The 27,850-nt window shown below is 36.7% G+C and overlaps 2 protein-coding genes across 6 annotated transcripts in view; one reads left to right on the forward strand and one right to left on the reverse strand.

Moving 5' to 3' along the window:
• The window catches only part of SLF1 (SMC5-SMC6 complex localization factor 1), a 79,347-nt gene extending 61,203 nt beyond the window's left edge, over window positions 1-18,144 (reverse strand). For 3 of the 5 annotated variants that reach the window (XM_030927230.1, XM_030927228.1, XM_030927227.1), the window contains exons 1-4: window positions 9,657-9,765; window positions 7,642-7,755; window positions 7,399-7,474; window positions 5,815-6,055 (exon numbers count right to left, since the gene is read on the reverse strand). In XM_030927230.1, coding sequence (XP_030783090.1) covers window positions 5,815-6,055; window positions 7,399-7,474; window positions 7,642-7,755; window positions 9,657-9,662 — 437 coding nt within the window. In that variant the 5' untranslated portion in view covers window positions 9,663-9,765. Of the gene's footprint in view, window positions 1-5,814; window positions 6,056-7,398; window positions 7,475-7,641; window positions 7,756-9,656; window positions 9,767-17,920 lie in introns of those variants that run through there. The other 2 variants (XM_030927229.1, XM_010380612.2) reach the window with 2 other exon arrangements.
• Window positions 18,082-27,850, forward strand: part of KIAA0825 (KIAA0825 ortholog) — a 523,375-nt gene continuing 513,606 nt past the window's right edge. Inside the window, exons 1-2 of the mRNA XM_030927226.1 lie at window positions 18,082-18,192; window positions 19,790-19,885. Of these exons, the coding sequence (XP_030783086.1) occupies window positions 19,809-19,885 (77 nt within the window). The 5' untranslated portion in view covers window positions 18,082-18,192; window positions 19,790-19,808. The remainder of the gene's footprint in view (window positions 18,193-19,789; window positions 19,886-27,850) is intronic.

A 27,850-nucleotide genomic window follows, 5' to 3' on the forward strand; every position in this document is an offset into this window, starting at 1 on the left:
TCAGCAGAAGACAGAGGAAAGGAACCAGAAAGCATATTTATGGAAATAAGGCTGAAAACTTCTGAAATCTGGGGAAAGATGGCTACATCCAGGGACAAGAAGCATAGTGGTTTCTAATCAAATTTAACCCGAAGGAGTATACCAAGGTACATAATAATCAAATTATCAAAAATCAAAGACAAAAAAAATTATGAAAGCAGTAGGAGATAAGAAACATATCACATACAAGAGTCTGAACATAATTACCAGTGGATGTGAAAGCAGAAACACTTCAAGTCAGGAAAGAGTCCTATGATATACTCAAAGTGATAAAGGAAAAAAACTGCCAATACCTTACTTACCTGGCTAAACTGTTCTTCGGAAATAACGGAGAAATTAAAAATTTCCCAAACAAAAACTAAAGTAGTTTATCATGACAAGGCCTGACTGATACGAATTATGAAAGAAAGTTCTTTAAGTTATATCAAAAGGCCACGAATCAATAACATAAAACATACAAAAGTGTAAAACTTAATAATCTAAGTAATGTAGAATCATATTCACAATATTCTGAACTAAAATGGTGGTGTGGGAAGCAATTTTATCTCTAGTGCAGTGGTTAATAGACAAATCTATCAAAACAACCATAGCTACAATTGTCAGGGGATACAAATTAGAAAATAATATAAATTCTGACATCAAAACACAAAATGGGGGAGAGTAAATGTGTAGAATTATTATATGTTACCAAAGTTATCAGTTTAACATAGTGTGTTATAAGAATAAAATGTTTTATATAACTACATGGTAACCACAAAGGAAAATCTCTACTAGATACACAAAACATAAGCAGAAGGGAATCAATGCAAACCACTACAGAAAACCATCAAACCAAAATGGAAGACAGTAACATAGGAAGAAACACAGTATATACAAATAAACTGGAAAACAAACTATAAAATGGCAGTAGTAAGTCCTTACCCACCGATAATTACCCCAAACATAAATGGATTAACTTCTCCAAACAACAGATACAGAGAGGTTGAATAGATTGAAAAAGCAAAAAAAGCAAAAAAAAAAAAAAAAAAAAAGCCAACTACGTGCTGCCTACAGGAGACTAACTTCACCTCTAAGGACACACAGAGTGAAAATGAAGGGATGGAAAAGGATACTCCATGCAAATGAAAACCAAGAGAGCAGGACTAGCTACACTCCTATGAGACAAAATAGAATTTACATTGAAAAACTGTAAACATTGGCCGGGTGCGGTGGCTCAAGCCTGTAATCCCAGCACTTTGGGAGGCCGAGACGGGCAGATCACGAGGTCAGGAGATCGAGACCATCCTGGCTAACACAGTGAAACCCCGTCTCTACTAAAAAATACAGAAAACTAGCCGGGCGAGGTGGCGGGTGCCTGTAGTCCCAGCTACTCGGGAGGCTGAGGCAGGAGAATGTCGTAAACCCGGGAGGCGGAGCTTGCAGTGAGCTGAGATCTGGCCACTGCACTCCAGCCTGGGCGACTGAGCAAGACTCCATCTCAAAAAAAAAAAAAAAGAAAAAAAAAAAAGAAAAACTGTAAACATTATACCTGAAACTGCAAAACTATTAGAAAAAAACACAGGGGATAAACTATAGGACATTGGTCTGGGCAATAATTTTTGGATTTGACTCCAAAAGTTCAGCCAACAAAAACGAAAACAGAAAAGTGAGGTACATAAAATTAAAAAGCTTCTGCACAGCAAAGGAAACATTTAACAGAATGAAGAGGCAACCTGTGTAATGGGAGATAATATTTTCAAGCCATACATGTAAAACAGGGTTAATATCCAAATACAAGGAACTCAACTCAATAACAAGAAAACAACCCGATTAAAAATGGGCAAAGGATCTAAATAGACACTTCTCATAACAAGATAAACAAATGGCCAACAGATAAAATTTTTAAATGCTCTATATCACTAATCATTAGGAAAATGAAAATTACATCTCAGTTCTCTCAGAATGGTTATTATCAAAAAGATGATTATTAGTGAAGATATAGAGAAAAGGGAGCCCTGGTATTCCCTAGTTGTTGGGAATGGAAATTAATACAGCCATTATGGAAAACAGCATAAACGATCCTCAAAAAACTAAAAACAGAGTTACCATATAATCCAGCAATCCTACATTTGTGTATATACCAAAAGGATCTGAAACCAGTATGTTAAAGAGCTACCTGCACTCCCATATTTACTGCAGTATTATTCACGACAGTCAAGTTATAAAACCAACCTAAAGTGTATATCAATGGATGAATAAAACATATAGTATACACAATAGAATACTATACAGACTTTAGAAAGAGAGAAATTATGTCATTTGCAACAACATGGATGAACTGGAGGACATTATGCTAAGTGAACAATCCCAGCACAGAAAGACAAATACAATTTTTAACTTATATGTGAAAGTCTAAAAAAAATTAGATTTATAGAACCTAAAAAAGTTGAACACATAGGTGCAGAGAGCAGAATGGTGGTTACCAAAGGCTGGAGGTGGGGGAATGGGAAATGTTGGTCAAAGGACACAATGACAAGTATTTGAGGTAATAGAAAATATAAATAAAAATTACAAATCAGGGCCATTGACAAAATACATATGCAACTGATAACAGGACTTCAATATACGTAAAGCAAAAGCTGATAGGACTGACAGAAGTAATGACTAATCCAAAATTACAGTTAGGAAATTAAGTTATTTTATCAGTAATTGGGAATTAAATAATAAACTTGTAAGTAATCAATGGGTCAAAGAAGAAACAAAAAAGAAAATTTAAAAATACTCTGAACTTAATAAAAAAGCAAACACGATTAATACAAATTTGTGTGATGTAGATAAAGCAATGTTTGGGGGCAACTAACAGAAAAATAGGTCTAAAATCAGTGATCCAAGTTTTTACCTCAAAAACAAACAAAAAAACAACCAAAGCAAATTAAGCCTAAAGCAAGGATGAAAATAATAAAACCAAGGACAGAAATCAATGAAATAACAGACAAACAATAGAGAAAATTAATAAAACCAAAATGAGTATTGAAATTTCAACTTCCAATTGTTCTTTGCTAGTATATAAGAATGCAATTAAATTTTTTACAGTGATCTGCTGTCTTTTGATCTCGCTAAATTCACTAGTTCCAGTATCTTGGTTAAATTTTTTAGTATACAACCATGTCTTCGGAAATAAAGACAATTATTTTTCTTTCCTTGCAATTTTATACCTCCTTTCTTTTTCTGGCTTATTGTAATGGCTAGAACATCTAATAAAGTCTAAACAGAAATTGTAAGAGTCAGCATCCTTGCCTTGTTACCAATCATAGGGGAAAACGTCTTTCACCATTAAACATGACATGAAGTTTAGATATTTACATAGATTTCATTTATCACGTTTAGGATACAAAAAATCATTTTTAAAAACTTGCACACAGAATCAGCAAACTATTAAAAATGAACTAGAAAAAAATACACCATGATGAAGTAGTTTATCTCAAGAATGCAAGTTTGGTTTAGCATTTAAGAATCAATCAAGTGGCCGGGCACAGTGGCTCACGCCTGTAATCCCAGCACTTTGGGAGGCAGAGGTGGGTAGATCAAGAGGTCAGGAAATCGAGACCATCCTGGCTAACACCGTGAAACCCCATTTCTACTAAAAAATACAAAAAATTAGCCAGGCATGGTGGCAGGCACCTGTAGTCCCAGCTACCCAGGACGCTGAGGCAGAAGAATGGCCCAGGAGGTGGAGTTTGCAGTGAGCTGAGATTGCATCACTGCACTCCAGCCTGGGCGACACAGCGAGATTCCGTCTCAAAATAAATAAATAAATAAATAAATAAATAAATAAATAAACAAACAAACACAAAAATAAGAATCAATCAAGTATAATTCAACATATTAAGAAAATAAAGAAGAAAAGCAAATTATCTCAAAAGACACAGATAAAAAGTTTAAGAGCAATCTATAATAGCATCCCAAAACACAAAATACCTAGGAATAAATTTAATAAAATATGTGCAAGATTTATATAATGAGAACTATAAGACATTAAAGAATAAGTAGAGAGATACATAGTTCACTAATAGGAACACTCAATATTTTTAAGATTTGACCTATAAAATACAATCTCAATCAAAATATCAGTTTGCATTTTCACAGAAATTAACAGTGATTCTAAAATGTCTATGGAAACACAAAGAATCCAGATTCACTAAAACAACTTTTAAAAAGATTAAGAAACTCATAGTACCTAATTTCAAGACTCACTATAAAGATACAGTAATCAAAACAGTGTAGTGTTGGTATAAGTTAGATATAGAGATCACTGGAACCAAACAGGAAGTCCAGAAATAGACCACACATACATAGTCAACTGATTTTCAGTAATAGTGCCAAAATAACTGCAGAGCAACTGGAACTCTCATACACCACTGCTGGGAATATAAAATGGTACTACTTTGAAAAACAGTTCATAGCTCTGTGCAGCCTCCAACTCTTGGGCTCTAGGCTATCTTCCCACCTCAGCCTCCCAAGTGGCTAGGACTAGGACATGCATCACCAAGCCTGGCTAATTTGCCAAAAAGAAAAAAGAAAAAAAAAATGTTTGTAGAGACAGTGTCTCGCCATGTTGCCCAGGCTGATCTAAGACTCTGGGGTCAAGTAATCTCCTCTTGCCTTGGCCTCCCAAAGTGCTAGGATTACAGACCTGAGTCACTATGCCTGGCCAGTTTGGCATTTTCTTATAATGTTACACACACGATTGCCATCTTAAATAGTATAAATTCATTCTGAGATATTTCCCAAAAGAACTGAAAACATGTCTACATGAATACTTGTACCCAAATGTTCATAGCAGCTCAATTTATATTAGTAAAGACAAAGAATATCCCAAATGTCTACCAATATGTGAATAAACAGACTGTAACATATTCATGGAGTAGAATACTACTCAGCAACAAAAAGGAATGAACTGCTGGCATACACAAAATGGATGAACCTTAATAATACTGTGCTAGGCAAATGAAGCTGTATCAAAGCAGTATTTAAGTATGATCCCCTTCATAAGGACCTCTTAGAAAGGACAAATCTAGTCTATAGTGATAAAAAGGAAATCAGTGGTTGCCCGGTGTTGGTGGCACAGAACTAAATGTTCAAGGACACAAGAGAACATTATAGGATAATGTACATGGAACAGATCTTGATTATAGTGAGGGTAACATGGGTGCATCAATTTGTCCAAACTCATCAAAATATACCCTTAATTTGTGTGCATTTTATTGATTATAAATTACATTTAAGTAACGGAGACAAAAACACTCCCCACCCTCTTGCCATAAAAAAAGTAACAGCAGTCTTAGAATACATTTTACCCAATAAAAAAGCTTGTAAAAATATGCCAAGGACAAAATGAAATAAAATTATGATGAAATCCGTATGAACAATGAAGACAGCACTACATAAACCCAGAATGATGCTTTTGTGATAATAGCAAGTCTAAAAGTGCTTCAAAACTAGAAACAAAAACCTCCCAATTAGTTTTCCTTTTTTGTTTTGCTTGAGTTAGCCAAAAGGAGTAAAATGGAAAGTAAAATAGAGATATCCAGAATAATCTAAAACAATATTGTAAAGTAGATTGTGTTCTATCAAAGACACATAAGTCTAAATGAGCATAATGGCTTACCTAGGAGATTGCAGTAAATCACCATGGCTCATTTGGGCTAATAATTGCCAAAAAATACACAAAGTACTCATACAAATCAAAATTATTTTCTCACGAATTGCTTTAGCTTTTATGTAATCACATCCTACCTTATAAGAGAATCACTTCGCTTATCAGTTCTAACAAGGAGGACAACTTTCCATCTGTGGAAGGCTCCTGGAGCACCAGTGCGTTTCAATTCTTCACGCCACCTTTTAGGTGCAGATTGCATTTGAGGTGAATAACAGGAATCTTTTTCAATTTTATATCCCCATTCATAAGTTGTTTCATCAAGCCATCTGCCACTTTTGGCACTATGAATTATATAGTCCTTGGTTAGTATCCACTTTCCTAGAAAGCAAATGAGCTATCAGTCACAAAGGAATTTTGGTTCTGATAAATGATAAACAACAAAGATCAAATACAAAATAAAAGTCAATCTTTTTCAAGATAAGACTCTCAAGCGACACTGCTAACATTATCTTTGAACTATGCATTTTGAGGAAATTTTTTGATAGTGAGAGGCTTACAATATCACTGAACACTGTATGTAATCTTTTCCATGACAAATAATTATAATTCTAAATATAATTCCATAGTTATAACTTAGTTATAATTATAGTTTCATTTAAATATAATTCTAAATTATAATTCTATAATTCTAAACATAAATACAAAGCTTTAAAATCCAAAATAAAATGTGGTATTATTTGAATTATTATTACAATCATTATTCACTATTTTGGGTTAGATTTATATTCTTCCTCCTATGCTAACAGCTTTTCCAATATTGTTCACAGCATTACTACTCTGTAAAACAAATTCATCGAGTTAAACAATTTTTCAGGTCATTTTATAACTTTTTTTTTTAAGAGATGAGATCTCGCTACGTTGCCCAGGCTGGTCTTAAACTCCTGGGCACAAGTGATCCTTTTGCCTTGGCCTCCCAAAGTGCTAGGATTACAGGCATGAGCCTCCACACCCAACCAACAGTTTTTCTGGGCATCAATGATCTTTTTGAACACTATGGACAATGTATGTTTTCATTTGTAAAGTTAAAAAAGAATGCAAGTATTTTCCTTGTAAGTTAATCTAAAAAAGGATAAATTCACCCAAGTTACATACACTTTTTTTTTTTGCAATCAGTAGACTAATGATATGTTAGATCAATCACAATAGAGAAAGCTATAAAAATAGAGAAAGCTATAAATTACAAAATGATAGAGAAGACTAAGTCTTAATTTGGATCTATAGAATTTAATATCTTAGAAAAATAAAATAGTATGACCATTGTTTCATAATATGGATAGGAGAAGCAGCAGAGAGAGAACAAAAGCACTGACTGTATCAAATGACAGATGAAAGAAAACTTGACTGAAAACAGCTGAGACTTTAACAAAAGCTTAAGATTTTGACATTTTGTGCCAGTCTTTTAGTTAATGTGATTTTTTTTGTCTTAAATAAAACACACTAAATTCTTGTTAAGGTAAATATTTTTGTCAATTTAATACATTTTTCATGTGTTACAGAATTTTACTCAGAAGAATAAGCAAAAAAAAAAATTAAATATTTTCAAAAAATATCAGGAAAACACATTGAGGTTTTATATATAAATATGCTATCTCTCCACAGAATAAAATACTTCTTTAACATGAAGATTGTTTTCAAAAGTTGCGGGAAGACAGTTAACTTACCTGCTGCACAAGCTGCTAAAAATTTTTCACTCTTACATAGGCGTTCAGCTATAAGATGGGTACAATTTTTGTATTTCTGGAGGGAAGAATTCACATCAAGAAATGTTACTAAAGTAAGACTGCCTTTATAACACACTCTTCTTATTGTTACAATATCAAGAAGGCATTTTATCATTGTTAGGCCAGCATTTTAATTCTAGTTATTTTTCAAATATACCTTGAACATTTTGCTAAGTTTCTTACCTCACTCTTAATAAAAGTGCAATCTAGTTTTAAAAGTAATTTAACTAGCGCTTCTTTTTCTTCCATCTTAAATCCTGTCATTTGGATGATATGCTTTGGGGCACCATCTTCCATCTAGCAAATACAAACGTACAGAAGATAACATGTTAAAGATATTATTCACAGGGTTGACATCATTATTTTTTCTTAACTATGAGTACTAAAAATAAACTATTAAACATATAATGAATTAAAGACGTTAGGCATAACTCTTAAAACAATGTTAAAATTACTTACATACGATAGAAACTAGTTTTAAAAGTTATCTTCTCAAAATGTGGCCTTAAAAAAGTGAGGGTTTTTTTTTCTTTCTGATTTGAACATTGAAAGTCTGGATTAATACATTACTTGACACTAAAACACACTGATGAATAAATATTCTTCCTCAGAAAATGACAGAATGTTATACAAATATTGGCATAATAATGTTATACAAGCTTCATTTAAAAAGTATTGTTGGGCCGGGCGCAGTGGCTCGCACCTGTAATCCCAGCACTTTCGGAGACCAAGGCAGGTGGATCATGAGGTCAGGAATTCTAGACCAGCCTGGCCAACATGATGAAACCCCACCTCTACTAAAAATATAAAAATTAGCCAGGTGTGGTGGCAGGTACCTGTAATCCCTGCTACTCAGGAGGCTGAGGCAGGAGAATCAATTGAACCTGGGACGCAGTGGTTGCAATGAGACGAGATCACACAACTGCATTCCAGCCTGGGCGACACAGTGAGACTCCATCTCAAAAATAAATAAACAAACAAACAAACAAAGTATTGTTGGCCGGGAGCAGTGGCTCATGTCTATAATCCTAGCACTTTCTTTGGGAGGCCAAGGCGGGCAGATCACCTGAGGTCAGGAGTTTGAGACTAGCCTGCCAACATGGTGAAACCCCATCTCCATAAAAAATACAAAATTAGCCTGGCGTGGTGGCACATGCCTGTAATCCCAGCTATTTGGGAGGGTGAGGTAGGAGAATTTCTTGAACCCAGGAGGCAGAGGTAGCGGTGAGCTGAGATCGCACCATTGTACTACACAGCCTGGGCAACAAGAGTGAAACTCCATCTCAAAAAAACAAAAAAAAACTACTGTTGTTCGCTAAGAGCTTTTGAAACTTACAGACAATGAAACAATCAGATTTTATACTCCATAAAGACTTTAAAGCCTCTGTGGACAGATATTAAATAGGTACACATTACCGGAGAAGTGAATAGAACTCATGGTCCCACAGCATTTATATCCAATAATTTAGTAAAGTGGGTACACATAATAATCCTGGATCCTATTTGCAATCTGTATTTCTTAACTTTGCTATATATATGTTAATTTCATCATTTACAAGGTAAACTGAAAAATCACTTTTTTTAAAAATCTAAGTTTATTTTCATAGGGACCTGAATCCATATTTTAATGTAGTTCACAAAAAGTACTTTGTGTTTAGGGAGTACATAACTCACAGAATTTCTCATCAGAATACAATTTTGTTTGTTTACATGAGGTTGAACTGGAGATCTAGATAGCATCTTAGGGAAAAATCTCAATCTTTTCACAGACAAGGAAAGCAGGGACTAGAGAAATCAGGGCAATTTTTCATTTCCCTAACAATTTGGTCACCATAGCTATGGATTATTAATACTTAACTAATGTCATAGCTAGAATAACAACAGTAGCTGTTTTCAACAACCAAAGAAACAATGACTTCTTTCAATACAATTACAAGTAAACTTCAAAAACTGTAACGATTTGAGCCCAGAACACAACTGGTGAAGTGAGAGACATTCTTCACAAAAGTCTATTTTTAAAGACATATAAATACAATATATATAAAGGTTGAGATTCATTTAAGAGTAAAAATTGAAAGAAAGTCTCAATAAAAACAATTTAAAGTATTACTCAGAAGTGAACGTTTATTTCCTTGCTTAAGAGTTTTGAAGAGGAGGAAGTTCAGCTAGGGTAACTGCACTCTTAGTTTTTCTCTAACCTTCATCACTCCCCATTTCGTTGGAGAAGCTCCTTGAGACAACTAAATGGATATGCTTTGCTCAGCCTATCTGCATATTTGCAAAGAAGGTCCATATCGATGCTTTCTGACACATCCTAAGGAGCTGCCAGTAGTAGTCCTGCACTGCCTGTGTGGGTAAGTCAATTCAGAGGTTATGTACTAAGAAGCACACTATGGTTCCATATCAAAACCACAGCCTTCTTGCAGAAGGAGGGAAAAACAAAACAAAACAAAAACCATCATCTTCAAAACAATGTTTACTCAATAAAAAAGCTGATATTTCAACCTCAATTTATCTGATTTTTGCATTTCTCAACTGGCTGCAAAAGGGGCAAAGAGGTACAATGTATTTTAACCCTCTAAAATTCAGATACAGAACATAAGAAAGTGCCTTAAAGATAAGGCTCTCCAATGAAATAAATGTTTTTATTAAAAAGTTACAGAGATTCGGTCTAGTCAGTATGAAATTTTTAAGTGCACATACTAGGGATTGGTCTCTTATGAAAAATTAATCATATACATGAAACAGTTTCATCAGTAAATAAATTAAGCTTCTTGTATAAGGAACCCTTTACTGTATTAATCATCCAATTTTTTTTTTTTTTTTTTTTTGAGATAGAGTCTCACTCTGTCGCCCAGGCTGGAGTGCAATAGCACAATCTCGGCTCAGTGCAAGTTCACACCATTCTCCTGCCTCAGCCTCCCAAGTTGCTGGGACTACAGGCGTCCGCCACCACACCTGGCTTTTTTTTGTTTTGTTTTGTTTTTGAGACAGAGTCTCATTCTGTCGCCCAGGCTGGAGTGCAGTGGCGCTGTCTCAGCTCACTGCAACCTCTGCCTCCTGGGTTCAAGCAATTCTCTGCCTCAGCCTCCCAAGTAGCTGGGATTACAGGCACCCGCCACCATGCTCGGCTAATTTCTGTATTTTTAGTAGAGACGGGTTTCACTGTGTTACCCACGATGGTCTCAACCTCCTGACCTCGTGATCCGCCCGCCTCAGCCTCCCAAAGTGCTGGGATTACAGGCGTGAGCCACTATGCCTGACCTAATCAAACAATTTTTTTAAAACCATTTACATGGGTTAATTAATGTAGCTCTTCAGTGTTAATAACCATTAACAATATGGACCAGAAATTCATAAAAACTATGAAGAATACGCTCTGTTGCTAGAAGTAATAATGATTTAGCCTGATGCAGAACACATATGAACACACACATAGAAGTCACATTTGGATTATAAAACATATGTCCATAACTAGGGAGAAATGCTTTCATTATTTGTAGGGAATTATTTTTTAAAATCCTTTAAGCAAATTTCCTTCAGAAAATGATAGGTCTTGGCCAGGCGCAGTGGCTCACGCCTGTAATCCCAACACTTTGGGAGGCCAAAGCGGGCAGATCACGAGGTCAGGCCAGTCTGGCCAACATGGTGAAACCCTGTCTCTACTAAAAATACAAAAATTAGCCAGGCATGGTGGCGGATGCCTATAATCCCAGCTACTTGGAAGGCTGAGGCAGAAGAATTGCTGGAACCCAGGAGATGGAGGCTGCAGTGAGATGAGACCACACCACTGCACTCCAGCCTGGGCAACAGAGCGAGACTCTGTCTCAAAAAAAATAAAAATAAATACAATTTAAAAATAAAAAGAAAATGATAGGTCTTTTCAGAAATGCTGGACAAGTAAAATTCAACATATCTGTGAATATCATCTTGGTATTCAATCAATACTTGTCTTTATCCAATTGGTTTTATCAAAAACCACTGTTATCAGAGGAATATAAGACTTTTTAAAATTTTTTTTTTTTTGAGACGGAGTCTCGCCGTGTCGCCCAGGCTGGAGTGCAGTGGCGCAATCTCAGCTCACTGCAAGCTCCGCCTCCCAGGTTCAAGCCATTCTCCTGCCTCAGCCTCCTGAGTAGCTGGGACTACAGGTGCCCACCACTACGCCCAGCTAATGTTGGTTTTTTTTTTTTTGTATTTTTAGAAGGGACGGGATTTCACTGTGTTATCCAGGATGGTCTCGATCTGACCTTGTGATCTGCCTGCCTCGGCCTCCCAAAGTGCTGGGATTACAGGCGTAAGCCCGTAAGCCACCCCGCCCAGCTGAGGAATACAAGAGTTGTAAACACATATGCTTTTCCTACTACTTGTATATTTTTAATGTATTTTAGAGTTTCAAGGGCTATTTAATGGCTATTTCAGGAATATTGCCAAAGAAGTTTGAGTGGTTTTAAAAAATCTAAAATCTTGCCTGATTATTCTAAAAATTGACATATAAAAACTTATGTTAATCAGAATATACAAAAAATAATAAAAAAATTGTTATAACACTGTTACCCAAAAAAGTTTTATTTAAAGCTTGTCCTTTAAATTTTATTATTCTGCTTTCTCAGAATTAAGTAAGTTATACAGAAATAAAGGAAACATATCCTACGTTGCTGTTTCCAGATCATGTTAACAGCTATTTTACAATTTGAGTATTATTAACAACGTAACATTTTAATGTATTCTGGTTTCATGTATAAATTATTAAATTATTTGGATTTACTGGAGTTAGTGTGTAAAGCAAAGTTTTCATCTTAAACCATATGGTCTTTATAATAAAATAAATACGATGGAAATAACCCACTTTGTATATTTAACAGCATTTTCTGTCAAAACAAGAGCCTATAGTAAAATGAAAATAGGACTAACTGCATAATAGCAGAAATCAGGAAACCCCTTTAAAGCAATTTATTTCCTCTGAAAATGATTAAATATGAAACTGAAATTAAACATGCAGAGGAAAGGGAAGTAGGAAACAAAGATGAAAAAACAATTTCCTGATTCAAACATTATCCATAAACTATGGATATGTTTAAGAACAAATCAGAATACAGAATATTCTAGTCACAAGTTTATCAAAAAAACTGAGCTATTAGCTAAACTTTAACAGAATCAGGAATCCCAGTGATGGCCCAAAATAACTAGAACAGTTTTATAACAGTTTTCTACAATAAAATTATCTACTTGAAACAAGAGAGTTTATAATACATTTAGCAATGCTTTTTTACAGCACATGATATGACAAGTGAATGACCTGGATTATAGGATCTAATTCATGCAGTTACATAGGACCGTATATGTAGGAACAGATATAAACATGTATAGATACATTGATTGATTTATTTATAAAATTCATGGTTTGATGGTTCTTTCTGACCCTGCAGGATTAAGAATACAATAAACCTGACATGTCAATGAAGCCAAAAAGAGCACTCTAATTGATTTAATATATATCAATAACCCAGACAATTAAAAATCCTTTAAAGTACAGTCAAGTTTAGTACAAGTGATATGTCTGGGGTAGGGAGGATCAAGAGCTAACTTCTAGAAGTCTTCCAGCACAAGAAGGAAAGTCAATATACCATAACTGTACCAGTGGTTATTTCTAGAAAAATTATAGATCTTTATAGAACTAATAGGGAGTGTCCCTTGGAGCATTCATACAGAAGATACTGTCCTAACACCAAAAAATGGAGGGAAAAAAAAAAGCAAAAAAGACAGCATGACTTTTGAAAGTTAAAAGTTTTATCTTTACTGTCAAAAAAGTTAAAATTATATGACATTCTTAGTCATGAGAAAATGTCCTTCTGTAGTAATTATTAACATCTTATAGTAATTAACAAAAATTACTTACCTTGAACAATAAAATACAATTAAGGAGACAATAACTGTAAATAGAGTTGGCCTTTACGCATAGCAAGCAACTGTCTCTGTGGTATGGACTTTCCCAAAATATCTCCCACATGGGCCTATTCTTAATGCCTGAAATTCCTTTGTAGTTGGTGCCAGTCCAAAATGCAAAGAAAACCTATAGAACTCTTCATCTTAATTAAGAACACTATTTATTATAAACTAGCCTTTTAGGTCCTTTGAATTCTTTATAGTGTAACACATAGCTAGACCATGTTTGAAGAACATGTTGAAAATTGAGCTCGAGACAAGGAAGGACAGGAATACAGATATGAATACAAAAGTGGTTTGAGAGGCAAGATGAAAGAGCAGGGTACAGCCCTTGGGAAAAAGTGGAAGGTGCTACAAAAATGAGAGGCAGGGATGCATAAATAGAGTTTTATAAGGAAAATAAGGATAAACCTTTCCCTACTCTACATTACATAGGGCTGGTTATAAAAGAAACCAGCCCTACTTGTAAAAGAGAAGTAATATTAGAAATAAATTGTATGGTATCATTAGCTAAAATAAATATTTAAGACAATAAAAAACTTTGATTTATATATTTAAGAACTAGTTTTCCCCCCAAAATAACCTTACAGATCTTTCAATTTTAACATTCGCTTATAGATAATTTGAAAAATACTACAAAGTATATAGAAAGATTAAAATCATCTCTAATTCCTTCAGCCTGTAATACCATTGTTAACACTGGGGAGGGATGTTGACTTTTAGGTTTTATCTGAGTGTGAAAATATATATATAACAAAATTTGGATATTACATTGTTTCATATCTTCACTTTTATGTAATATTATATCGTGATCATTTTTCCCTGCCACTTAATACTCTTCATGGTTTTAAGGTCATATGATGAAAACTAGTGGTTTCTTAGTGTTTGTTATTTTGCTGAATTCTTTTGATTTTAAACCTACTTCTACAGCAAACTAAGGAGAATTATTTGACACTCCCCTCATCTGAAAAGCATATACCAAGCAATGAATGCAGTCAAGATTTTTGCTCTGAATTAAAGAGTCTGAAAAATTTTCGTGATTTCTCTTATTCAAAACATTTAACTGGGAAAGTAAACAAATAACTGTTAAAACTGAAAAGGGTCCAAGTGTTGGATCTCTGTTTGAACCAATATTGCAAAAGGCAGACACATGTCACAGTACTTACACTGTGTGTGTAAAATACTGTTTGGCTTTTAACTACAAGTGACGTTCAGAAATTCTGGCCCCTTTAGGTCTAGGAGCCAATTTAGGTCCTTGGTTTAATATCATTCAGCTGGCCTTCAGACTTTTTTTTTTTTAAGACATAGTGTCTATTTCCTGCCCCATCCGTCAAAGACATGAGAGATGCACACACGTGTGTGTGTGTATAAATATTAATTATTTGACAGAAGTATCCAGTGATGAGACTTGAGGGCTCTTCTTACTTCCATGGCATTATTTGGGAAAGAAGCAGGAATTAGTCCCTCTGATGACAAATTTAGCACTAGAAGGAAAAAACAGAACAAGCAGCAAAGTGAATATGGTGAGAAAGAAATGAGAAGCTTAGGGGAACATATGGAGATGTCCAATCTATCCAATACTGTACAAGGCACAGGCTGGGCAGATGTTAATTTAAGGATGAAGGAGTCCTTAAGGAAGCAAGCTGGTCAAGAGATGAAAGGTTCATAAAAAGAATAGATGGACAGTAGATATTGGTTAGCCATAGATGATAGAAGTCAAATGTGCCTTGGTATCCTAGGAAATTTGGTTTACTTAGGAGGAAGAGCATACGTCTAAGGTTGAACAAGCAGGATTTAATTTTTATGAGGACCTACTGTGGTTTATATACTTCATATATGTTAGCTCATTTCCTTCTTCACAACATAAGTGCTACTTATTTTTCTTGTGCAGACGAGGATACTGGGAAATCTGAGTGATTAAGAAACTACTTCAAGGGTACACAGCTAGTAAATGGTGAAAACAAGATGCACAGATAAGTCTTTCTGCAAAACTTATATGCCTTTTCTACAATACCAAGCTGAACTGAACTTCAGAACTTAGCCTAATACTTTTAACAACATTATAACTTCATAAAGCAATCTACTTTCAGCTAACACAAAAGAAAGATACATTACATGAAACGAACAGTACAAGGGTGGGAAGACATTTAGAACAGCAATACCACTGAAAAAATTTAAACATAATTATAAATTATTTTCAGTAAAATAAGTGTCTAAAATTTCAAAGCGTTTCTAGAAACAATCTAAAGAGTGCTCTTTTTGTCTAATGAGAAACAAAGTTTTCATTATTTTCCCCTCAAAAATGATTTGGTATCAATCAATCATTAGAGTAATTCATACAACAAAGCCTTTCTTCCTCCTCAAAAATAACCAGTGTATTTTAAATTTCAAAGTAATTTTGATAGAAAGTATGAATTAAGTGAACTTAAAAGTTCCGAGTTATTTTACTTTTAAGCAGTAACATGCCCTTATAAGGGGAGAAATAGTACACAGTACATTATACAGATGTATTTTCTATTAGCATATTCAAAGGGTCAACTACAAGAGTAACAGATGATGTTTCATTTTAGTTACATTTTTGAGAGAGTTCGTTTTGTTTAGGGTTTATTATTCAAAGCCAACACAGAATTTTTTATTTTACTTTTTAAAAATGTTTAAATGGTTAAAACCCTACTTTAGGGTAATATAATCAAGATACATACAATAAGGAAAATACTAATAAATAAAAGCTATACTACTGGTTTCCCAAAACGCAATGTTTTTGAACATCAGTGGAAATTGTGGATGCTTACTATGAAATCTTAAGAGTTCTGAATTTTGATTATGAAAAGTAACCACATTTGATCATCTTTTCAATGACTTTCACGTGATACACGCTTTATGCTTTAGGGAAGCAAGAAAATGTCAGGTCATATAATTCAATTTTACTTAACGCATAATAAAATCTAGATTTAGAAAACAGAATGGGGTTTATTTGCAGTATTGAAGGTTAGCTGTCTTTACAATAAAATTGACTTAAACATTCAAGTATCTGAACATCCTAGTTCCTTTAAATTAAGAATACTCAAGAGTTACCCGGTGGCTCACGCCTGTAATCCCAGCACTTTGGGAGGCCGAGGCGGACGGATCACTTGAGGTCAGGAGTTTAAGACCAGCCTGGACAACATAGTGAAATCCTGTCTCTATTAAAAATGCAAAAAATTAGTCAGGCGTGGTGTCGCGCACCTGTAAGCCCATCTACTGAGATAGGAGAATCCCAGGCTGAGATAGGAAAATTGCTTGAACCTGGGAGCCGGAGGTTGCATGCAGCCAGTTGATATGGCGCCACTGCACTCCAGGCTGGGCAACAGAGCGAGGCTCTGTCAAAGCAAGCAAGCAAGCAAAGGAAAGAAACAGTACAGGACAGGACAGGACAAGAAAATAAAGAAATTTACTCTCATATAAATCCACCTCATACTAGCAACTTATGTATTGAACACCTGCAATAGACGTAATCAAACTTTCCAATAATGAGAACATCCTGCACATCCACAGATATTTTCAGGAATTGAGGCACAACGGAATAACATAAACCAAAAAATCCACAAGGTGCATTGTCCGTCACACATAAATTGTAAATTCAGTTCAAATATTCATTCCCAATATTTCAACAACAACGATTTTTTTAATAAGAAAGTCATTCGTCAAAAAAGAGGCTGGTGCCCCCAAAACAAAGCTCCATCTAATTCCTGAGTCAAATAATGATATGAAGTACCCGAGACGGACCAATTTTTCTTTCTTTTTTTTTTTTTTTTTTGGTCAATATTTAAACTGAGGTTTTGGAAGTGGAAGAAATCTTAAAATAGCCACTTAGTCTTGTTTCCAGCCTTCAGGCAGCTGAAATGTAATTCCCAGGAACAGAGACCCTCCCTTCAGGGAAACGTGTATGTGTGTATGTTTGTGTTTAAAGGCCTACAGCAGTCAGAGATAGGATCACTGCCGTTTTAGTATGTTTTTTTTAAAAAAATTCTACTAGAGAGGAAAGAATGACACAATTTTCTTCGTCACAGGAAGGTGGGCCTGGGGGATCCCAGCCACCTCCGCAGACGCTAAGTTATGGAAAGCAGCCAAAACTCTGTATCAGGATGAGGCGTCCCCGTGGGTTCTATGGAAACGAGAAACGCGGGGGGCCTAGTGCCTTCCAGGCTGCGGGCCGAGCTGCAGAGCTGCGCAAGCAGGAGCAGAGGAAGCGGCTCAGCCCAGTAATGCAGACAGGCGCTCGGTGGCAGTCCCCGCAGCGGCACCGGCGAGGCGTCGCGGGGTCTGCAGCCGCAGCCCACCAACTCCGGCGCCGAGAGCGAAGTCGGGAGAACTGCGGCTGGAGAAAGCGCGAGAGCCGGACACCGCTGCCGCTCACCCCAGCCGCTCCCTTTCTAGCCTCGCAGCCGGTAGGCAGAAACTTCGGAGGTACAGCCCGGGGAAGAAACAACCCCATAGAGACAGAATACACTGTGTCTTCCTAGCTGAGCCCCTTTACCTTCCCGGCCGAAGTGTCTTGGATGCTTCCTTCGGTGGCGGCGGCGGCAGGGGCGACGACTGCCGCTGCAGCACTCAACTGCTTCACTAATCCGGGCTCTGGGAAATAATTTCCCGCCGCGCGCTAGGCAGCCCCGGAAGCGATAGTAACATTTCCGGGTGGTTGTCAGTGACGCTCTGGAGCGGTCGCCAGGGTGGTAATATCTGGTGCCCAGCTTGAGTCTGGCCAGCGAGTCAGGCTCCTGCTAGATCAGCACCGGAGGTGGAAGACTGGTAAGTGATTTTACTGGGTTTTCTGCTGGGTCTGATATTAATGGCTGGCCGGGACTCTGTGCAGCATTTTGGCCAGCCCGAGAAGTGAGTGGGCTAGGGTTGAACCAGAAGGAGTCCCCATCCAACCCCGTGTCGCTTGACACCCAGTGCAGCTGGAGAAGGCCCTGGGATCCCGGCTTACCGTCTCATCCACTCGCAAAATCTGTCTCCGACTTGGAACTCGACCTCGGGTCACCAAGTGTCCCTGGACGAGGCCGAAGACACCGTGTACCGTGACTCGGCGTTGTGCCGAGTTTCTCTGCCCATGATCAACGAGTGTCCTATCTCCCATTAGCAGTGTTTGGCCACTCTCGATTCCTGAGTACTGTTTCCGTAGTTCTGGGGTGCCATGCCTGGAAGGCAGGAAGTTGGCTGAAGAAGACATCTTTTACAAACATTTGGGAAGTGAGATGGGGAGGTTCCTTCCTGATTTAGAATTAATTGAAGGTTCCCCCCGCCATTTGAATTGGGTGAGAAGAACGGTCTTTGTTTTCCTGGCTGAGACGTGAGAGAACAAGCTTGTAATTTCATGCTTGGGCATTAGATGCATTTTTGGAAAACAGTGATCTGTAAGTAGGTGTGCTTTCAGAAAGGAATGCTTGCGCTCTGCCCCAGGCTTTGTCGATAATGAAGGATTCAGGAGAATTGTGGATGGAGGTCTGAGGTAGCCAGAATAGTTGTAAAGAGAAATCGCTTCCGACAAAGGGATAATGTGAGGAAAGGTGCTCATTTAAAATTTGAAAGATGTGATGTAGTGAACCTTGGCGACTTCTCTTAAGTAATGCAATTTCTTAGGTAAGTAGTTTTCACTTGCCACCTTGTATTTAAATAATTTCCTCCCCACCAACGCCCCGTAAAAGGCAGCTATTATTTTTCAAAACAGTAAGTTCCCAAAAGAGTTGTAGGTACTATTGCATTTTTCTTTATGTATTGCATAAAAACATTTTCTTTATCGGAGCATACTCATAAAGAAAAATGCAGTATGTTCAATTCAAGGCCCCTGTTACACCAGGCCAGTGCCTTCTTACCTTTTGAGAATAATGCAGCCAAACCATATTTAGGACAGCACATTGATTTTCTAACCTTGTTGGTTAATAATTCAACAAACTTATAATCTCCCCATTAATCCCAATTTTGACATTTTGTTGAATCTTGTATTTTTTGTTTATTTCTCCAGTTGAAAGTATTATAAATTACTTCAGGGATACTGTATATTTTATCTGTACAGCAACTAGTTTTTAGGGGCAGTGATTTATCTCTATTAATTGTTCTTGAATATAGCCAATCATTAATACCCAGAGTAGATACTGTCTGCCAGGCACTTTACATGTATTGTTTTATTCAATGCTTAATAATAAAAATCACAAAAATTGTATTATTTCTATTTTGCAACACATTTTATACTGAGACTCAAAGAGGTTGTGCTTTTCCATAAGTTATACAATTAAATGGCGCAATTAAAATTTGAATCCAGTCTACCTGACTCTAAATTTTGGCTCTAAACTGTGCTCTATACCTTTATAAGTAAACATAATAGTATCATTATTTTCACTCCCAGGTAAAAATGGATAGATAGTATGTCACATTCAGAAATCAAGTGGATAGCAAAACTTGAGGATAAAAGGGACTTCAGGGATGTGTTCATCACCATAAGGTAATTTTGACATGTAAATAATGCAGTTTCTTTACTGCCTTTATCCTTGGCCAGTTTTATTATCCTAATTCAAACAAATGCTTATACTGTACATTGGCATAACACGTGGGGCAAATACAGAAGATCTGGAGACCATCAGCAAGCATATTGGTGACTCTGAGTCCACAGTATCAGCTAACTATCTCTTTAGGCAGCTTTTCACACACACATTTGTATACATGTGTATTTGTGTGTGTGTGTGTGTGTGTGTAGGGAGAGAAAATGAGTAAATGAGCACAAATTCATAAAACTGAACTCTAATGATTTATAAGGAATTATTAGCAAAACTGTGCTGTTCCACTCACACAACTCTCAAACAGATGGGGATTATCACATAGTTTCAGGGAATATGCTTAATTAAACCTGCCCATCCCAATACCCTGTTCTATTTAGAGAAACAGAAATAGCCTAATTTTCAGAGAATTTACAAAAATTTAGTTGAAATGACCAATACTAGAAATGACATAGAACTTAATTCTAAAGAATATCTTGTTTTACAACTATATAGGTATAGCTAGCCTCAAATACTAATGTGTATTTGATTACATTGCATTGACTTGTAGGCAGATCTTTGCATTGACTTGTAGACAGATCCCATAGGCAGATCTCAGGGATATTTTGGTATCAAATTTCAGTGCTTATGAAGGTTGAGATTATGTCTGTTTTATTCATCATCTCATACCCAGCATCTAGCACTATGCCTGGCGTGTAATAGAAGCTCAATAAATAAGTCAGGAACCGTGACTCATGACTGTAATCCCAATACTTTGGGAGGCTAAGACATGAGGATTTGAATCCAGGTCCTCTAAATTTTGGCTCTTTTTACTGTGTTCTATACTTCCTCTAATAAATAAACATAGGTTACAGTGAACTATGATCACACTACTGCACTCTAATCTACACAACAGAGTAAGACCCTGTCTCTAAAAAATAAAAAATAAACATTTATTGAATGAATGATTCCTTTTAAAAATGTTATTTATCCACTGAGAAGTATTTGTACATTTTTTTAAAGGATTTACCACATAAATAAATATTTATTGTTACTCACCTTGACCCTGAAATACAGTGTCCACTCCACACTCATTCATAAAAGGCAATGTGCTATTCTGTAAAGACGACTGGACTCTGAGACAGGAGATGAGAGAATATCTAATATTTTTTCTGTGCTTATTCTCTGCTATTCAGTGTTAAATTACTCCTCACAGCACAATAGGTAAGTATTATCCTCCTTTTACAGATACTAAAACTGAGGCAAAGATAAGCTTTGTAAATTGTCCTAGGTTACACATAGTCATTAAACACAGCTATGATTTGAATGAAGGCCTGTGACCCCAAAAGTGATCATCTTAACCACTTTGCTATACAGCCTCCAGTTGAATTTTTAATCCTGGCTCAGCTGCTAAATGTGTACAAAAGCAAATTTATTTCTCTGGGTATCTTGTTTCTCATCTATAACATATAGGAGTTTGATGGATTAGATTATCTGTAAGGTCCCTCCTACCTCAAAAATCCTCTGACTTTAGTTGACTCCCAAGTATTATCTGAATATAGCAGTTCTAGTGTGCCAGAAAACCCTCATCAATTTTGATGTGTTTCATGTGAGCTTTTTATGTGTTCACATCTTCCACAATGGTGGACACAGAATGATGTTTTTGCAATAGGAAGAATAGAGTTAAAAAAATCACAGTCATGCTTTTTTTTTTTTTTTTTTTTTTTTTTTTTTTTTTTACCAGCTATGACACTAATAAGTCACTGAACCTTTGTGAGCTTATATTTTCATATGTAAAATGGATCCATAGGATTGCTGTGAGGGTTAAGTGGGTTGACATATAAAGCCTCAAACATGTCTGATACACAACTGCTATGAAATAAATGTTGATTCTTTTTCTTGCTCAGTCTTGCAAGGATAAAAGATTAGTGGATATAAAAATGCTTTATAAATTAGACAAAGGTAAAGAATTTTTTCACTTAGAGTCTACTAGGAGAGATAAAGTTATATACAAAAATAATTATATGTGGGGCAATTTACATACATCATTGAACACAAAACATGATGGGAATGCAAAGAAAAGAGATTTTTTTTTTTTCCAGGAGGGCAGATGAGGAAAGACCTCATAAAAAAGGTAATATTGAGTTTGTGCCCTATAGGATGGTAAGGATTTTGGCAGGGGAACAAGAGGGAGAAGTGTTCTACTGGAAGATGCAAAGGTGTCAGAAAACAGAAATAGTACCTAGGTCACTTTGAATATGTAAGATGGATGAAGGCTGGTAATAAAGCTAAGGTAAAAAGCTGAGCTTAGGATAAGCTGTAGATAACTGTGGGCAAGTTAAAGATGTTAGGCATTTAACAATAAGCAATAATCTGTGTGTATAACTAGGATGGGGTGGAGGATGGAGTTGGCATTTGTTTTATTTGTTATGGAAAGATGCCCATTTGTTACGGAAGTATTAGAGTGTTACAAATATGCCAAAAAGGAAAGAGAAAGGAAGAGTGGCCCATGATCCCACCACTCAGAAATAACTTATGATTTTTCTCTGTATTATTACAGATTTGCATATATGTGCTTTTAAAATAAAAATGAAATAATACTATCTGTATTGTCTTGTGACCTGCTTTTTTCAATGTGCTACACCATGAATTTTCCCATGTCAATAAATTTGCTTCTATAAAATAATATTTAGGGCCTGCATGCTATTCAATTTTATGAATATGTAATAACTTTTAAACTGACTTCTTTCTGTTAAGTAATAGTACAATAAAGTTTTTTATAGTAAAATATTTAGACATATTTGTATCTATTTTCTTATTACAAATTGTAGAAGGAGAAATGGTGACCCACAGGTTATGAACACATATAATACTACATGTATTGCCATATCAATCAAATTTTTAATTTAAACTTGGTGCAAAATTCCTGAGGTATGAAAGGGTATATAATGAGGCATTAGCCTCCCTCTCACCTTGTTGTCCTCCGTCCTCACAGCTAGCCCTTATAGCACCTTGTGTGGTTAGAAAAGGGCACCCCCTTCTGGAGGATCCGCAACTCTTGGATATACAGTGTGTAACTGATGGTACTTTTTTTTTCTTTTTATTATTATACTTTAAGTTCTAGGGTACCTGTGCACAATGTGCAGGTTTGTTACATATGTATACATGTGCCATGTTGGTGTGCTGTACCCATTAACTCATTTACATTAGGTATATCTCCTAATGCTATCCCTCCCTGCTCCCCCGACCCCACAACAGGCCCTGGTGTGTGATGTTCCCCATCCTATATCCAAGTGTTCTCATTGTTCAGTTCCCACCTATGAGTGAGAACAGGAGGTGTTTGGTTTTTTGTCCTTGCGATAGTTTGCTGAGAATGATGGTTTCCAGCTTCATCCATGTCCCTACAAAGGACAAAATTGATAGACTGCTAGCAAGACTAATAAGAAGAAAAGAGAGAAGAATCAAATAGACCCAATAAAAAATGATAAAGGGGATAATTGATGGTACTTTTGTAAGGATTGGAAAAAGGCATCCTTTTCTCTGTGGCAACAGCCCTGCAAGGACACAGGGCTGGGCCGCCAAAGTATGGGCTGGATTCAGCCCCTACTCACCTCCCTAGATTGAGTACTTTTGTGACAGGTACTGCACCTGCCTTTTTGACTGTTTACTTTCTAAAAGTCAACACTAAGGCCAAATGCAGACTTTGTTAAAATACAGAAGACAAGGTTGGCCGGCACAGTGGCTCATGCCTGTGACCCCGGCACTTTGGGAGGCCAATGCGGGCGGATCTCTTGAGACGAGGAGTCCAAGACCAGCCTGATCTGCATGGTAAAACACCATCTCTACCAAAAAAATACGAAAATTTGCTGGGTGTGGTGGTGGGCACCGGTAATCCCAGCTACTCCTGGAGTCCGAGGCAAGAGAATCACTTGAACCCAGGGGACAGATGTTGCAGTGAACTGAGATCATGTCACTGCACTCCAACTTGGGTGACAGAGTGAAAGATTCTCTCAAAAAAATTACAGAGGACAAGGTCAAACTTTAGTGCATCCCTTGAAATACATACATTCCATATAAAAAGTTTTAACAAATATAAAAGCTCAAAATGATACAATGTCATTTTGACTAATTAGGCAATGCAGTATAATATAAACAACTGAATTCAGAGAGGATCTGGAGTTGAGCTTAAACTAATGAACATATAATGATAGCCTTGAAGAAGTTACTTAAATTCTCTGAGCCACAGTTTCTTCATCTGTAAAGTGGTAATACTGTCAAGTTTATGGGTTTACTAAGATTAAATGTAATGTGTGTAAGTACACAGGCATCAGAAAAAAATTATCAAGGGTCTGTAGTATTGTTTTTTGTTTTTAATAAACTCACTGTTTTAAAATAAGGTCTGTGGCTCCAACTATGAAGTCAAACAGACTTGGATTCGAATCCCAACTCTGTCACTAGTTGTATGACAGAAAGTTACTTTTCTACTGTTTCATTATTTGTAAAATGGGAATAATGATGTCTTCATAGGCCTTTTGTGAAGATTAAATAAAACAATGCATGCATAGAGTTTAATATTGGTGTCTGGTGTAGTAAGGCACTTTATTTGTTCAAATTCCCGAAGAAACAGATGCCAAGAGGAGATTAGATGTACAAGATGTTTATTGGGGAAACTGCTTGTGAAGAATAAAAGAGAGGAAGTGGGAGTAGGAAAGAAATGCCTTTAGGCCTCAGTGCACATCTGACAGCCTAAAAAGAAGAGAAGGAAGGAAGAAAGAAAGAAGAGTTGAGTAAGAATACAAAGTGCTGCACTGTTCTAAGAAAGCTTCAACTAGGCCAGTGCAGAGTTCAAAAGCCGAAGTTGTGTATTAGAGGAATCCCATGTTGCCACGGTATTCAATGTTAGGTATTAGTAAAAACGATCAATAGTTGTCATATGCTAAAACTTACAAATATATTTGAATTTCAAATCTTGAATTTCACTGCCTGTTCCACCCCCTCCTGCCCTCAAGAAAAGTATAATCCCTACTGCCAGACATTGATACTAACATTTGAGTCATATGTGCTTACACTATCTTCTTATATTTTAGAATACAGTTTTGTTAGCCAGAACAGTTAGGAATCAAAACATCTGTTCCCAATAACAGTTTAGAAATGCAAACATTAGCTAAGCAACTGATTTTTGGCATCACGTGGTTAAACACACACTGTTGTCTAAATTTCTAAATTCAGGTAGCCAATTAAATATAATGTAAATTTTTTTTTTCTTTTTCCTGAGACAGGGTCTCACTCTGTCACCCAGCCTGGAATACAGTGGTACATCACAGCTCACTGCAACCTTGAATTCCTGGGCCCAAGGGCTCCTCCCACCTTGGCCTCCCAAGTAGCTGGGGCTACAGGTGTGCGCTACTATGTAAAAAATTTTTTTATTTTTTGTGGAGAGAGTTTCTCACTGTGTTGCCCAACCTGGTCTCGAACTCTTGTACTGAAGTAGTCCCCCTGCCTTGGCCTCCCAAAGTGCTGGGATTATAGGCATGAGGCACCACGCCCGGCCTCATGCTTGTAATCCCCGTACTTTGGGATCCATGGTTAGAATATTAGCCTAACACTTAAATGTCTATTTGCCTCTTTACCAAAGATACCTCTGTAGCCACAAAGGTAAAAATATAGTTTCATAGGATCCTTCCCCCCAACCTCCACCACCTTTTTGTCGTTTTTAATAAGTAAACATAGAGATCCATAATTTCAATAGTTTTCAAATGGTAGGTTACAAGCCATCAATTTGGTGAGTCATAGCCTGTATTTTTGTTTCAGATACATGTGGTTTCAGGATTGGGGATATAAAATGTATTTGTTACTGGGAAACACAGCTGAATTAGAAAACAACTAATTTAGATTAACTATCATACACGAGGAAATGAAGATTAAAGAGGCGATTTAACATAATGGATAACTCAGGAAACATGTGACTTGAACCAGAGGCTAGGTCTTAAGAATCTAAATTTAGGGCTTTTTCTTTTTATCATGCTTCCTGGAAAAGGCTTCTTGTTTGCTCTACTTAATAGGGCATACAGTTATTCCAGTTGAGTAATATGGTAGTGCTTTTCTGTCACTTTTGTTATGTGTTTGCTAAGATTTACCCAAAAGATCACTTCCCTGACCCTAGCCATGGGGTATCAGGGAGGTTGTACAGCTGCAGTTGTTTCTAGCAGCTAGCGGTTATGCCACACTGCCAGTTTACTGTCCATTTTCCTTCCAGGGAGCACAGTTAATTCAACACTTTAGAGTTTAAACTGAGCAGTGATAGGAAATCATTTTGAAGAGCATTATACTGAGGAGGTCTGAATTTTTGTATTACAGCTGAATATTTTGTGCTTCATTGTGTCATAACTTTTTTTTTAATCTTTCTTATTTTTTATTTTTTTGGAGATGGATTCTCACTCTGTCGCCCAGACTGGAGTGCAGTGGAACTATCTCGGCTCACTGCAACCTCCGCCTCCCAGGTTCAAGCAATTCTTCTGTCTCAGCCTCCCGAGTAGCTAGGACTACAGGCACACACTGCCACGCCCAGCTAATTTTTTTTTTATTTTAGTAGAGATGGGGTTTCACCATGTTGCCCAGGCTGGTCTTGAACACTGAGCTCAGGCAATCCACCTTCCTCAACCTCCCAAAGTGCTAGGATTACAGGTGTGAGCCCCTGCACCTGGCCCTATGTCACGACTTTTTTTTTTTTTTTTTTTTGAGACAGTCTTGCTCTGTCACCCAGGCTGGAAGGTTGGAGTGCAGTGGCGCAATCTTGGCTCACTGCAACCTTCGCCTCCCAGGTTCAAGCAATTCTTGAGTCTCAGCCTCCCGAGTAGCTGGGATTACAGGCATGCGCCACCATGCCCAGCTAATTTTTGTATTTTTAGTAGAGACGGGGTTTCACCATATTGGCCAGGCTGGTCTGGAACTCCTGACCTCAAGTGATCCACTTGCCTTGGCCTCCCAAAGTGCTGAGATTGCAGGTGTGAGCCACCACGCCCAGCCATTGTGACATTTCTTTACCCATCTTCCTTGACTTTTCAAACTTCAGCTCATCAAATATTTTTCATTTAAAAAATGCAAGTTTTGTGTACAATCACGTAACAATTTATTCCTTTAAATTTTTTCAGATATATCATTCTTTCCTTCTCTAGCATATATTCATTCTAGCCATCAGAAATGCTCATGGCAGTTCAGTTCTTCCAAGGTGATCCAGTCTGTCCTCCGCTGTTAAGAGCTTTCACTGGGAAGGAATTTAGGAGTGGAGCTGGTTGTAAATGCGGACCTTCTAGGCTCTGTTTCTGTGTTGCTTTCTTTTACTTTTTTTTTTCTTTTTTGAGATGGAGTCTGGCTCTGTTGCCCAGGCTGGAGTACAGTGGTGCAATCTTGGCTGACTGCAATCTCCTCCTCCCAGGTTCAAGCGATTCTCCTGCCTCGGCCTCCCACTTCTGCCTCGGGCCCCCACTCCTGCCTCAGCCTCCCGTAGGCTCTGTTTCTATGTTGCTTTCTGTACTCTGGTATCCTTTAGTGTTGCCAGTGCTTATTCTTTTGATTAACTTTACTTGGTAATTACCTTTCTAAGGCTTTCTCATTTGTCTAACTCAGCAGTTCTCAAACTTTTGGTCTCAGTAGTCTTTTGTACTCTTAAAAATTGCTGAAGACCTCAGAGAGTTTTTATTTATGTAATTATATCTACTTATATTTTTTGTATTATAAATTAAAATGAAATATTTTTGAAAATATTTATTTAAACAAACCACTACATATTAACATAAACAGCTTTAAAAAAAAGCTATATTTTTCAAAACAAATTTTAGTGGAAGAGTGGTATTGTTTAATATTTTGCAATGTCTCTTCAATGTCTGGCTTAATAAAAGAGAGCTGAATTTCAGATCTGCTTCTGCATTCAGTCT

The sequence above is a fragment of the Rhinopithecus roxellana genome, chromosome 3 (assembly GCF_007565055.1).
Source record: "Rhinopithecus roxellana isolate Shanxi Qingling chromosome 3, ASM756505v1, whole genome shotgun sequence".
Lineage (NCBI taxonomy): Eukaryota > Metazoa > Chordata > Mammalia > Primates > Cercopithecidae > Rhinopithecus > Rhinopithecus roxellana.